We start from the raw sequence: 11,505 nt of genomic DNA, 5'->3' as shown, positions 1-11,505 counted from the left end.
ATTTTTACAGTTTCAGATGGTTAATATCAAGTTTATGACATTTTTACTGTAAATTTAACAGAATCGCGTTTTTACAGTAAATTACTGTAAAAGTTAAAGTAAAAAACAACAATGATTACGGTGATTAACAATATATTATAAAGTAAAAAGCTGATTTTTACAGTTTGGTTAATATCAAGTTTATGACATTTTTACTGTAAATTTAACAGAATTTAGTTTTACAGTAAATTACTGTAAAAATTAAAGTAAAAAAACAACAATGATTACGTGATTAACAATATATTATAAAGTAAAAAGCTGATTTTCACAGTTTCAGATTACAGTGCCAGTGTAGTCATGTAAATTACAACAGTATTAAACTGTAAAATCTACAGGCTGTTCTGTAAATTTGTTTACATTTTTACTGTATTTTTTACATAATTATTCTGGCAAACACAGCTGCCAGTTTTATTGGGATTGTTCTTAGCTTTGAGTTATCAGCCCTGATCTTTATCCATGACACACCTCACAAAGAACTTGCATTTATCAATAATAATAATAATAATAATAATAAAAGACAACCTTTCAGTGTGTGCATCTTCAACATGGTCCCTTCTCAATGTTTTACTCACAGACAGTCACAGGGTTTGCATCGGTATGTACAGCTGTTTATTTGTGATTTATTTTCCAAAACATCTTATTTACGACATACAATGCACAAAATAAATGTGTAATGGACATTCAAGGGAAAAGAAGACATCAACAGATGAGACCAGGACACATTGAATAGAATAAACTCAATGCTAACTCTACACCATTAGTGATTTGAGCTTTTTATAGATTCTCTACAAATAATAACAATACAAACGTCTTGTGTGTTTCTGGGTTTTGGCAAGTCATACGGGGTTATCTGAGATCCAAACAATGATCCACCACGAAGAGGTGCCCTGAGTGTCCAAGGCTTCAGGACTATTAAGAGATCTAAAACAAGACATTATTAGTAATGAGTTTTCGTTTTTTAGACGTTTAGAGCTTTCTGCATGAAAAATCCAAAATCCAAAACATGATTCTGTCATTATATAAATTACCTTTAACTTTCATTGTATGAAAACAAGCTCGGCCTACAAGCAAATATAGGTCTGGAATAGATGTAGGCCGATATATCGGTTCAACCGATTAATCAGTTCCGATAGTTGCTTTTTGGAACTAGCTGCCGATAGTTTTTTTTATTTTTATAATGTATTTTTGACTTTATTTAGCATTGTAACACAGCCAAGTCTCCATCATTTAAAAATAAGTGTCCCTGGTATATATTTCAAGCTTTTATATAGTAAAACGTCCTGTGTTATGCACCAAATCTTCATTTCTATGGTTATTATAGTGATGTTTGATTGCACAATAAACTGCTTTTGGGATTGTATTTATTTTAGACTCTTGAAGCTTCCATGTCTGTCATTCGCAGTAAGGAAAGACAAAGAAATCTTTTATCATTATATAAACAGATTTTTTAAAACTATCGGCCGATTAATCGGTTATCGACCCTTTCCACTGCTTTAGTTATCGGCATCGACACAATTTGCTGTCAGGTGAATAAATGACATATATTTTTCTTCCCTTTTCTGCACTTCTCGGACAGTTTTAGATCTCCTTTAAAAATGATAATTCTAGGAAAGCAGCACATGGTTCCTGAGTAAAGTTCATTCTGTAGTGGGAACCTGGCAGGGCTGGACAGGTAATCTGGCATACGGGGCATTGTCCCAGTGGGCGGACGCATTTTGGGGCGGACTGGCCATCGGGAGAACCGAGCGGGCCGGTATGTTGCTATGTAAAATCCCGGGCCGATTTCTCTTCCCAGTCCTGCCCTGAAACCTGGACGAACAGATGAAACCTCTGGTAGAGCTCAAACCATCTCAAACAGACGAGGACCATATCCAGAACAACACGGTGAAAGTGCTGCTTTACCTACTGACTCGTCCCAAAATATATTTGCTTTTATGGAGACATCTGTTACCAATTTATCCTCGTAGTAAAACATAAATGCATATATGATGTGCAAAGACTAAGGCACCAGAGTCCAGGAGTCTCTCGGACAGTCTGTTTGAGACAAGTGTTTGGATCGCGGATAAACCATCTAGAACATTCCTTCATTTGGGTCATTCTGAGAGTTGAGAACCATAGCCAGACTGCGAATCAGGGCCTGAAACATACACTACGCAATTATATGAATGCTAACGCATCTAGCTATACAAACTCAATGTCATGCGGTATCATATCCGAATGTGTCAGACCAGAACTCGTGATGCAATGCAAAGCTTTGCCTCAAGGAACGCTATAGCGAGCAGTAGCGTAAACGTGTTTCTTCAACGGTTAGCGCCATAGTAGAGCGACTATTTGAAGAGAATCTTGCAGAGCAAGTTAAAGTTGTTAAACCTTTCGACATGTTTAAAGCTAGCTAACTAAATGAATTAAAACCAGTCGTTTGAAGGAAACTCTATCGCCCCTGTGAGGACTGAGGTTACCGTCACAGCGACGCAAGAACGCACGCTAATGCACACTTGCAATGTGTAGGCCAAGCATTCGCATCTGCTTGCGTAGAACACGTTTCTTGCCTTAAAGTCATACATCGATTCTTTATTCACAAAGACTTATTTACACAACTTGTACTCAGTGCAACTATGGCCCACAATCATATTGAATACCGGGGTCACAAACTGCTTTAAAACTAATGCTGTAAACCTGACATGTTCCCAAAATAAGGCCTTGGGGTGTAGGCACACAGAGGTTCTTCAACTGAGCTAGCATGGAGACGCCTGTTTGAACAGTGTGAAAAGTTTAGCGCTAATCGGTCTCTTAGTTTCAATTTCAAATACAATTTCTATACTGGATAAGATTGTAAAGTAGTTTATCTGTAAAGTAAATGCTGGTGGTGAATCTGTATGTGTGTGTGGGGGCAGTTCAGGGGGTTAATGGATGGAACGGTGACACTGATATTCACACGCCACTGGGACAAGAAGAGAGGCAGCGAAATAACACAAAATAAAGCAGATAGGGGCGGTAGAGGCCGAACAGGCGGTAATGTCATTAGCTCAGACACAGATGAAAACTTTAACACTTAAAATACAAAGCAAACATCTGCAATGCCCGATTATTTAATATGTGTTACACAGATGTACTTCACGGTAAAAACGTAAGTGTGTTTACGGTAGCGTGGAAAAGAAGACAACGCTTTCAAATGTACCTAAATTAGCTAGCTTATTTTGCATATTTTGGGATTAGCTAGCTTGTTTGCCAATGCTTTAAGAGCAAATACTGTCAGAGACTAGCATTCGGGCTAGTGGAAACATCTCCCTGTGCAGGTCCACGCTAATCAACAGCCCTGATAGCACAAGCATGTTGCCAAGACGTCTATTCAATGCGAAGATAGTTTTGGAACATTTGCTCATCTCGAATAAGTCATCGAGAGGTTCAGAAGATGATTTTGCTCTTTACAAACATATGAATTTTAGCTCGTTAGCATACGTCTCTGGGATGTGGATGCACTTACTGGGCATCCTGCACACAACCGCCATGTTGTTAGCATAACAGCGATGGCGTGTAGCACACCAAGAAATGGGGTGATCGTTTTGGCCAGCAGACAGGCAGTAGATCACCGTCTAAGCTAATGGCTAAGCTAATTTATTGAGGTAAACAGTCCAGCATTTGAGTTGGCGAGAAATAAATAAGTGAAGGATTTAGTGTTTCTTAACAAAGAAAACCTAAAACATAATAACAAACATGAAATTGTGTAATGATAACGTGTGAATGAGAGAGGTAGTTCATTTTGGTTAACAACGGCACCTGGTGGTTTACGTCTTCTTTAACAATTAGCATTCAGACAGTCGTCAGCAATTCTGTTCTTTTCAGCTGGTTCTTCGTAATTAAAGGAACAAAAAAGCCGTGTTCCTAAGCTAGACTCAAGAAATCCATGCACAACTTAACTCAGCTTTTACAGTTCGAGCAAAAGTCTTTAATTTTGATGTTGAAGTTCTTGGGAGACGCTTCTTTGCCAAAGCAACTATCAAGAAATCGCATATTTTGCATTAGTAACTGGATTTCCTCAGTCTAGCTGTGAAGCATGTGGCACAATGACAACCAAAAGACTTTACAACACTAAAGCGGTAGGGTTGGCCTTCAAGAACATCCAACATAGATGCCTCAGAGGGGTCCTGCTTGACAAGGACTCGAAATAAAACCTTCATTAAGAACATCAAAATGACTTGAATCACTACAATCAACACACTATTACTGAAGTTTCCTTGATTCCTCTTTGTAGTATCTCTGGAAATCCGTGAGGACTCTCTCGGTTAGCCAAACCAGACCATGATCTTTCGATTTGGCTCACATTAACTGATGCAAAGTGCATAGACAGTCCAGAAAAGTTTCACCAAAGCATTTAAAAGAACTCCCCCCTCACAAAAATACTGATGTACTGATTTAAAAACCACTAGGGTGACATCAATCCCATTTATTCCATTTAGATGCCAATGAAACAATCCCAAAATTGGTGGAACTCTTGCAAATTGTATGCATTGGGAATCCTGTCTTTGTTAGCTTGGTTGGGGCAAGAGGTCACTCCGGAGCCAAGAGAGCCCTTCCCGTTCATGCTAAACCCAGATTGGGATAAGACTTGCCACGTTTCGTGCGCGAGACGTACTCATTTGATTTCTCTGGTTGATTGGATGCAATGAATCCAACTGTGTGTGAGTTGACCGGGTTAAGGTTACGCAGGAGAAGGCGAGGTCATTGGAGTCTGGAGGGGAAAGTGTCCGTTTGCAGGATTAGCAACACTACCCCAATGAACTAGAAACAATTGACATGCCATTTCTGATTATCCTCTGACAGTAGGGGGTGAAACATCCAATGTTCCTAAGCGATTACAACTATTGTAGTCCAACAGAAGCTTATTGTAACTGGTATATACACTTTGTTTGCCAGCCAATCCACCATTCACAAGACAGTTCTGCATTTCTCCATTTGAGAGCGACAGGCAAAGCGCCAGTCCGCTTAAAGAGAGTCTCTCGAATGTCCAATACACTTGTCCCAGTTCCAATGTCGGAGGACAATGTTTATCCCAAGATTCCACATCTGTTCCAAAAGTCTCAACTTTCGAAGAACATTCCAACTCTTTCTAGAATTCTAGTCAGCTGAGATGGGGCGACTCTTGAAAACAGCACCCCATCCATTAGCAGCTAATGTTCGGGCAACCCCCTATCCCGTTTCACCTGTAATAATGTTAAAGCTTTGAAGAGTCCTTTGATGGGACCGTTGACCGGGGCTGGTTTGAGGCAGCATTTGTAGCAGAAATAAAAACTAAAGCACCAGCTGAGTTCCGTTTATGTCCGTTGGGTTTTGAGACCAGAAAGCAGAAGAAAGAGCAATGCAGCTCAGCAGCAGCCAGGTTGAGATGTCTCATTGATTCGCAGAAAAAAAAGTCCAGTTTGAGGTCTCAAGGTCTGTACAAACCTAAGCTATGATAATCAACATAACAATACAATTCAATGAGGAAATTGCACCTAAAAGCATCAGGGATAGATACAGTCGTAAAAGCTTATCTCATCTGAGAGTAAAAGACACCAAAACATAGGAAAATATCATATTTGCATATTTCTCCCAAGCTCCTTTTCAGCGGATTGACTTAGCATTAGCCTTTTCATTAGATATATGTACAGAAACACTACGAGTGGTATTTACAGCTTATGACCATGAAAGAGAAACATGGGACCTACTTGAATGAGGGACTAAATTGGGCCTCGTTTAGGAAACATGAGCAGAACGAATCATTTGTGAAATCACGAATATGTTTCGGTCGACAATTGGTGGTTTTAAACTGCAAAATTTGTTCTGCTCGTGTTTCCTGAATGCGACTGAATGCTTGTTTCCGTAACATGACAGGAAAAATAAAGGTGATCATATGGAGGACTTCTGGTTTGATGAGTGATTCATCAAACCAAAGTCGAGGATTACCAAACTCATCACATACAGGTCCTGAGCACTTGAGGGATGCTCTATACTCTACATGGATTGGGACACAAACGATTATTGCATGTGAAGATCTGATTTCTCAGAGTTGAGTAATGCCTAGCCTTAAATTACAGTCCACTTAAAATCTAGTACCAAGTTATTAGTCTAGAGCTAATCTTAAATCTGTGGTTGAAGCAGCCAGATAGCCTTGTTATTAATGCTAAATAAAGCTAGAACAATTCGGGCCAAACTCAGGGGACGGTTCCTGCGTTTTGGCTCGCTTGTGGTCATCTAAGATCCAATCTATACAGACATCAGACCAACAGGTCAGGACCCCTTCTCTCGTTATAATGTATGTGAGGGTGTGTGTGTGTAGCATATGTGCGAGCATTAATACTAGTGAAAGACTGATATAGCGGTCAGGCCATTTGGTTTGCCAATATTTGGCAATTTTGAGAATGTCTGATTAACCTTAACAATACCCACTTGGCCGATTGACAGTAGTGGTATTACACTAGTAAATTCCACAATCTACTGACATATTCGTCAATGAATAAAGCACATTTTCAGTTTTTATACATTTGAGTGAATTTAGAGTAAATGTAAACTGTTCCAAAACCTAGCGAGCCACCTAGCTGTCTACTCCCTACATAGGCAGCTGCCTTCTAAGGCAGTATTCCAACTGTAATGGAACCTCAACATTGGCTGATTTGGAACACTCGATATTGGCAGCAACTTTTCTTGTGAAGCATGCCAGAAATTTGACTCATGATTGATTAAAATAGAGTTTACATGTAGCATTAGCATGTTGCTAAGCTAACAACGTGATATTTTAATAAGCATAACAATACACAACACAAATAGTGAGTGAAACTTGAATTAATTCTATTGAACAATTTTTCCGTGTTCAATGGATTCAATGAATCGACATTTCTCTTGCTTTGTCCACCATCTTGGATGGTGAGTTTGTCGTAACGCATTGTTGGATTGACTTCTGCGTAGAGGATACATATGATGCTGCCTTAGAGTTTGGTAAATTGAAGGGGTCTTAGAAGGTAGCAAAATTAAAATTGGAACAGCCTTTATGTCAGGAACATGCCTATGATTGGAGGTGGACGATATATCGGTTTTACCGATTAATCGGTGCCGATAGTTGCTTTTTGGAACTATTGTTTATTATGAAGAATTCATGCAGATCATTTTATGAATATATCGGCATTATATCAACCATCAGCCATCCTGCTCTCTAAATATCAGTCAACCACTAATGCACACACACACACCAACACACACTCTTACACATCTACTAAAGGAGCCAGCTAATCCTATTACAACAGAGGATCGACCCGGCCATATGTTGTCATTTAATACAAACCAACCCTTTCTTAAATATAAATATTAGTTTATATGCATTATTCTATTCATACATTATTAATACATTCCTTTCAGAATTCCCTTCATAGCTTAGAAGCTGGAATTCCAAAACAATATCCAGAACTGTGCACCACCCACCCTCACGCACACACACACACGCGCACACACACACGCGCGCGCACACGTATCCCTACAGCCCCCCGTTGTGAATCGAGACGCTCTCCACCTCTGGCACGATACACTCCTGCTCTAACGTGCTGAGCACGTGTGTGTGGCCTTCTCGGCGCAGCTGCCGTGGGCGCCGGGGTCCGGAGTGATGCGGGGGGCTTTTGGATGCTAGGAGACCTCACTGCCGAACACTTCCAGCACAAGGGGCGTGAGCTGCATGCTGTGTTCGGGCTGGAACGACAGAGAGCGGTACTGCTTAGAGTGCTCCTCGTTCAGGCTGCGCAGATCCGCCAGCTTTTGGATCATCTTGGCGTACAGGAGTCGCCCGGCCGCGTGGTTGATCCGGATATATGCCTGCAGAACGTCGCACAGACGGTCCTGTAGAGCCTCGATGCGTGCGTGGTCCTGAACGCCCGGACGATCTACAGGAGGAGCAGATAAATGTATCAATTTAGCAGGTGCTTTTATCCAAAGTGACTGACAAATAAAGAATACGACAACACAAGTGAGCTCTTGTATCACCCTGAACCCAAATAAAAGCTTGTTCTCCCGCAAGGTGAGGGTTTGCACCCCTTTGAAAGAGGTCAAACGGCATGAACTGTTCCAAGCTTCATCTGAGGTGAATTAAACGACACACACCTGGTGACAGCAGGCAGATGGCCATTAGCAGCACATGTTCCTGTTCATGCAGGTTGAGTTTCTTCAAACCCACTTGAAACTTCACCAGCGGCTCCAACAGCTCCAGAGTGTGTCCGCACACACACACACACACACACAGAACTATAGAGGTCTATTAGAGCTCACCAACAAGTATGTGTGTGTACATGTGTGTGTACATGTGTGTGAACATGTGTGTGAACATGTTTGTGTACATGTTTGTGTACATGAGTGTGAACATGTTTGTGTACATGTGTGTGTACATGTGTGTGTACATATTTGTGTACATTTGTGTGAACGTGTGTGTACATGTGTGTGAACATGTTTGTGTACGTGTGTGAACATGTTTGTGTACATGTGTGTGTACATGTGTGTGAACATGTTTGTGTACATGTGTGTGTACATGTTTGTGTACATGTGTGTGTACATGTGTGTGTACATGTGTGTGTACATGTGTGTGAAAATGTGTGTGTACATGTGTGTGTACATGTGTGTGAACATGTTTGTGTACATGTGTGTGTACATGTGTGTGAACGTGTGTGTACATGTGTGTGAACATGTTTGTGTACATGTGTGTGAACGTGTGTGAACATGTGTGTGTGTACATGTGTGTGAACATGTTTGTGTACGTGTGTGAACATGTTTGTGTACATGTGTGTGTACATGTTTGTGTACATGTGTGTGTACTTATGTGTGTACATATTTGTGTACGTGTGTGTACTTATGTGTGTACATGTTTGTGTACGTGTGTGTACATGTTTGTGTATGTGTGTGTACATGTTTGTGTAGATGAGTGTGTAGATGAGTGTGTACATGTGTGTGTACGTTTGTGTGTGTGTGTGTGTGTGTGTGCATGTGTGTGTGTGTGTGTGCATGTGTGTACATGTTTGTGTACGTGTGTGTGTACATGTTTGTGTACATGTGTGTGTGTACATGTTTGTGTGTACATGTGTGTGTGTACATGTGTGTGAACATGTGTGTGAACGTGTGTGAACATGTTTGTGTACATTTGTGTGAACATGTGTGTGTGCATGTGTGTGTACATGTGTGTGTACATTTTTGTGTACATTTGTGTGAACATGTGTGTGTGCATGTGTGTGTACATGTGTGTGTACATGTTTGTGTACATTTGTGTGAACATGTGTGTGTGCATGTGTGTGTATATGTGTGTGAACATGTTTGTGTACGTGTGTGTACATGTGTGTGAACACGTGTGTACATGTGTGTGAACATGTTTGTGTACATGTGTGTGAACATGTTTGTGTACATGTGTGTGTACATGTGTGTGAACATGTTTGTGTACATGTGTGTGTACATGTTTGTGTACATGTTTGTGTACATGTATGTGTACACATGTGTGTACATGTTTGTGTACATGTGTGTGTACATGTTTGTGTACATGTGTGTACATGTTTGTGTAGATGAGTTTGTAGATGAGTGTGTACATGTGTGTGTACGTTTGTGTGTGTGTGTGTGCATGTGTGTGTGTGCGTGTGTGTGTGCATGTGTGTGTACGTGTGTGTGTGTGTGCATGTGTGTGTGCATGTGTGTGTGTACATGTGTGTACATGTTTGTGTACATGTGTGTGTGTACATGTTTGTGTACATGTGTGTGTGTACATGTTTGTGTGTACATGTGTGTGTATATGTGTGTGTACATGTGTGTGTACATGTGTGTTTACATGTTTGTGTACATGTGTGTGTACATGCGTGTGTACATGCGTGTGTACATGTGTGTGTACATGTGTGTGTACATGTTTGTGTACATGTGTGTGTACATGCGTGTGTACATGTGTGTGTGTTTACATGTGTGTGTAGATGTGTGTGTAGATGTGTGTGTACATGTTTGTGTACATGTGTGTGTACATGTGTGTGTACATGTGTGTTTGTATAGATGTGTGTGTACATGTTTGTGTAGAAGTGTGTGTGTGTGTACATGTGTGTACATGTGTGTGCATGTGTGTGTACATGTGTGTGTGTGTACGTGTGTGTGTGTGTGTGTGTGTGTGCATGTGTGTGCATGTGTGTGTACATGTGTGTGTGTGTACGTGTGTGTGTACGTGTGTGTGTGTGTGTGCATGTGTGTGTACATGTTTGTGTACATGTGTGTGTGCATGTTTGTGTAGATGTGTGTGTACATGTCTGTGTAGATGTGTGTGTGCGTGTGTGTACATGTGTGTGTGTGTGTGTGTGTGTGTGTGTGTGCATGTGTGTGTACGTGTGTGTGTACGTGTGTGTGTGTGTGTGTGCATGTGTGTGTGCATGGGTGTGTACGTGTGTGTGTGCATGTGTGTGTGTACATGTGTGTGTATACAAGTGTGTGTACATGTGTGTGTATACAAGTGTGTGTACGTGTGTGTATACAAGTGTGTGTACATGTGTGTATACAAGTGTGTGTACATGTGTGTGTACATGTGTGTGTGCATGTGTGTGTGCATGTGTGTATACAAGTGCGTGTACGTGTGTGTATACAAGTGTGTGTACGTGTGTGTGTGTACATGTGTGTGTACGTGTGTGTGTGTGTACATGTGTGTGTACATGTGTGTGTGTGTGTGCATGTGTGTGTACATGTGTGTATAAAAGTGTGTGTACGTGTGTGTATACAAGTGTGTGTACATGTGTGTACATGTTTGTGTATACAAGTGTGTGTACATGTGTGTGTACATGTGTGTGTGTACATGTGTGTGTACATGTGTGTGTGTACATGTGTGTGTACATGTGTGTAGATGTGTGTGTATACCTGTGTGTGTGCAGGTGTGTGTACGTGTGTATATACAATTGTGTGTACATGTGTGTGTGTGTGTGTGTGCGTGCATGTGTGTGCATGTGTGTGTACATGTGTTTGTTTGTGTGTGCATGTGTGTGTGCATGTGTGTGTACATGTGTATGTGCATGTGTGTGTGTAGATGTGTGTGTATACATGTGTGTGTGCAGGTGTGTGTACATGTGTGTGTGTACATGTGTGTGTACATGTGTGTGTACATGTGTGTGTGTAGATGTGTGTGTATACATGTGTGTGTGCAGGTGTGTGTACATGTGTATATACAAGTGTGTGTACATGTGTGTGTGTGTGTGTGTGTGCATGTGTGTGTGCATGTGTGTACATGTGTTTGTTTGTGTGTGCATGTGTGTGTGCATGTGTGTGTACATGTGTATGTGGTGTGTCTCACCCTTGGTGACATCATTGACGCAGTATTTGAAGTCTGGTCCACCACAGCTCCAGCTCATGTCCTCCAGACTGAACGACTGATTGGAACGCAACATGATGATCTCGATAGCGCTGGACTTCAACAGAGCGATCTGATCTTCTGCTGTCAGATCCCTGAGA

General features: G+C 41.1%; 1 protein-coding gene across 1 annotated transcript in view; it reads right to left on the bottom strand.

The window, feature by feature from the left end:
• Positions 1–272: 272 nt before the first annotated feature.
• LOC127625528 (vitamin D3 receptor A-like) overlaps positions 273–11,505 on the bottom strand; it is a 28,365-nt gene continuing 17,132 nt past the window's right edge. The window contains exons 5-7 of the mRNA XM_052100845.1: positions 11,348–11,499; positions 8,161–8,301; positions 273–7,943 (exon numbers count right to left, since the gene is read on the bottom strand). Coding sequence (XP_051956805.1) covers positions 7,690–7,943; positions 8,161–8,301; positions 11,348–11,499 — 547 coding nt within the window. The 3' untranslated portion in view covers positions 273–7,689. The remainder of the gene's footprint in view (positions 7,944–8,160; positions 8,302–11,347; positions 11,500–11,505) is intronic.

This window comes from Xyrauchen texanus, chromosome 31 (genome assembly GCF_025860055.1).
Source record: "Xyrauchen texanus isolate HMW12.3.18 chromosome 31, RBS_HiC_50CHRs, whole genome shotgun sequence".
NCBI lineage: Eukaryota > Metazoa > Chordata > Actinopteri > Cypriniformes > Catostomidae > Xyrauchen > Xyrauchen texanus.
The sequence above is the reverse complement of the archived record's forward strand: the minus strand, read 5'-3'. Positions and strand labels throughout refer to the sequence as shown.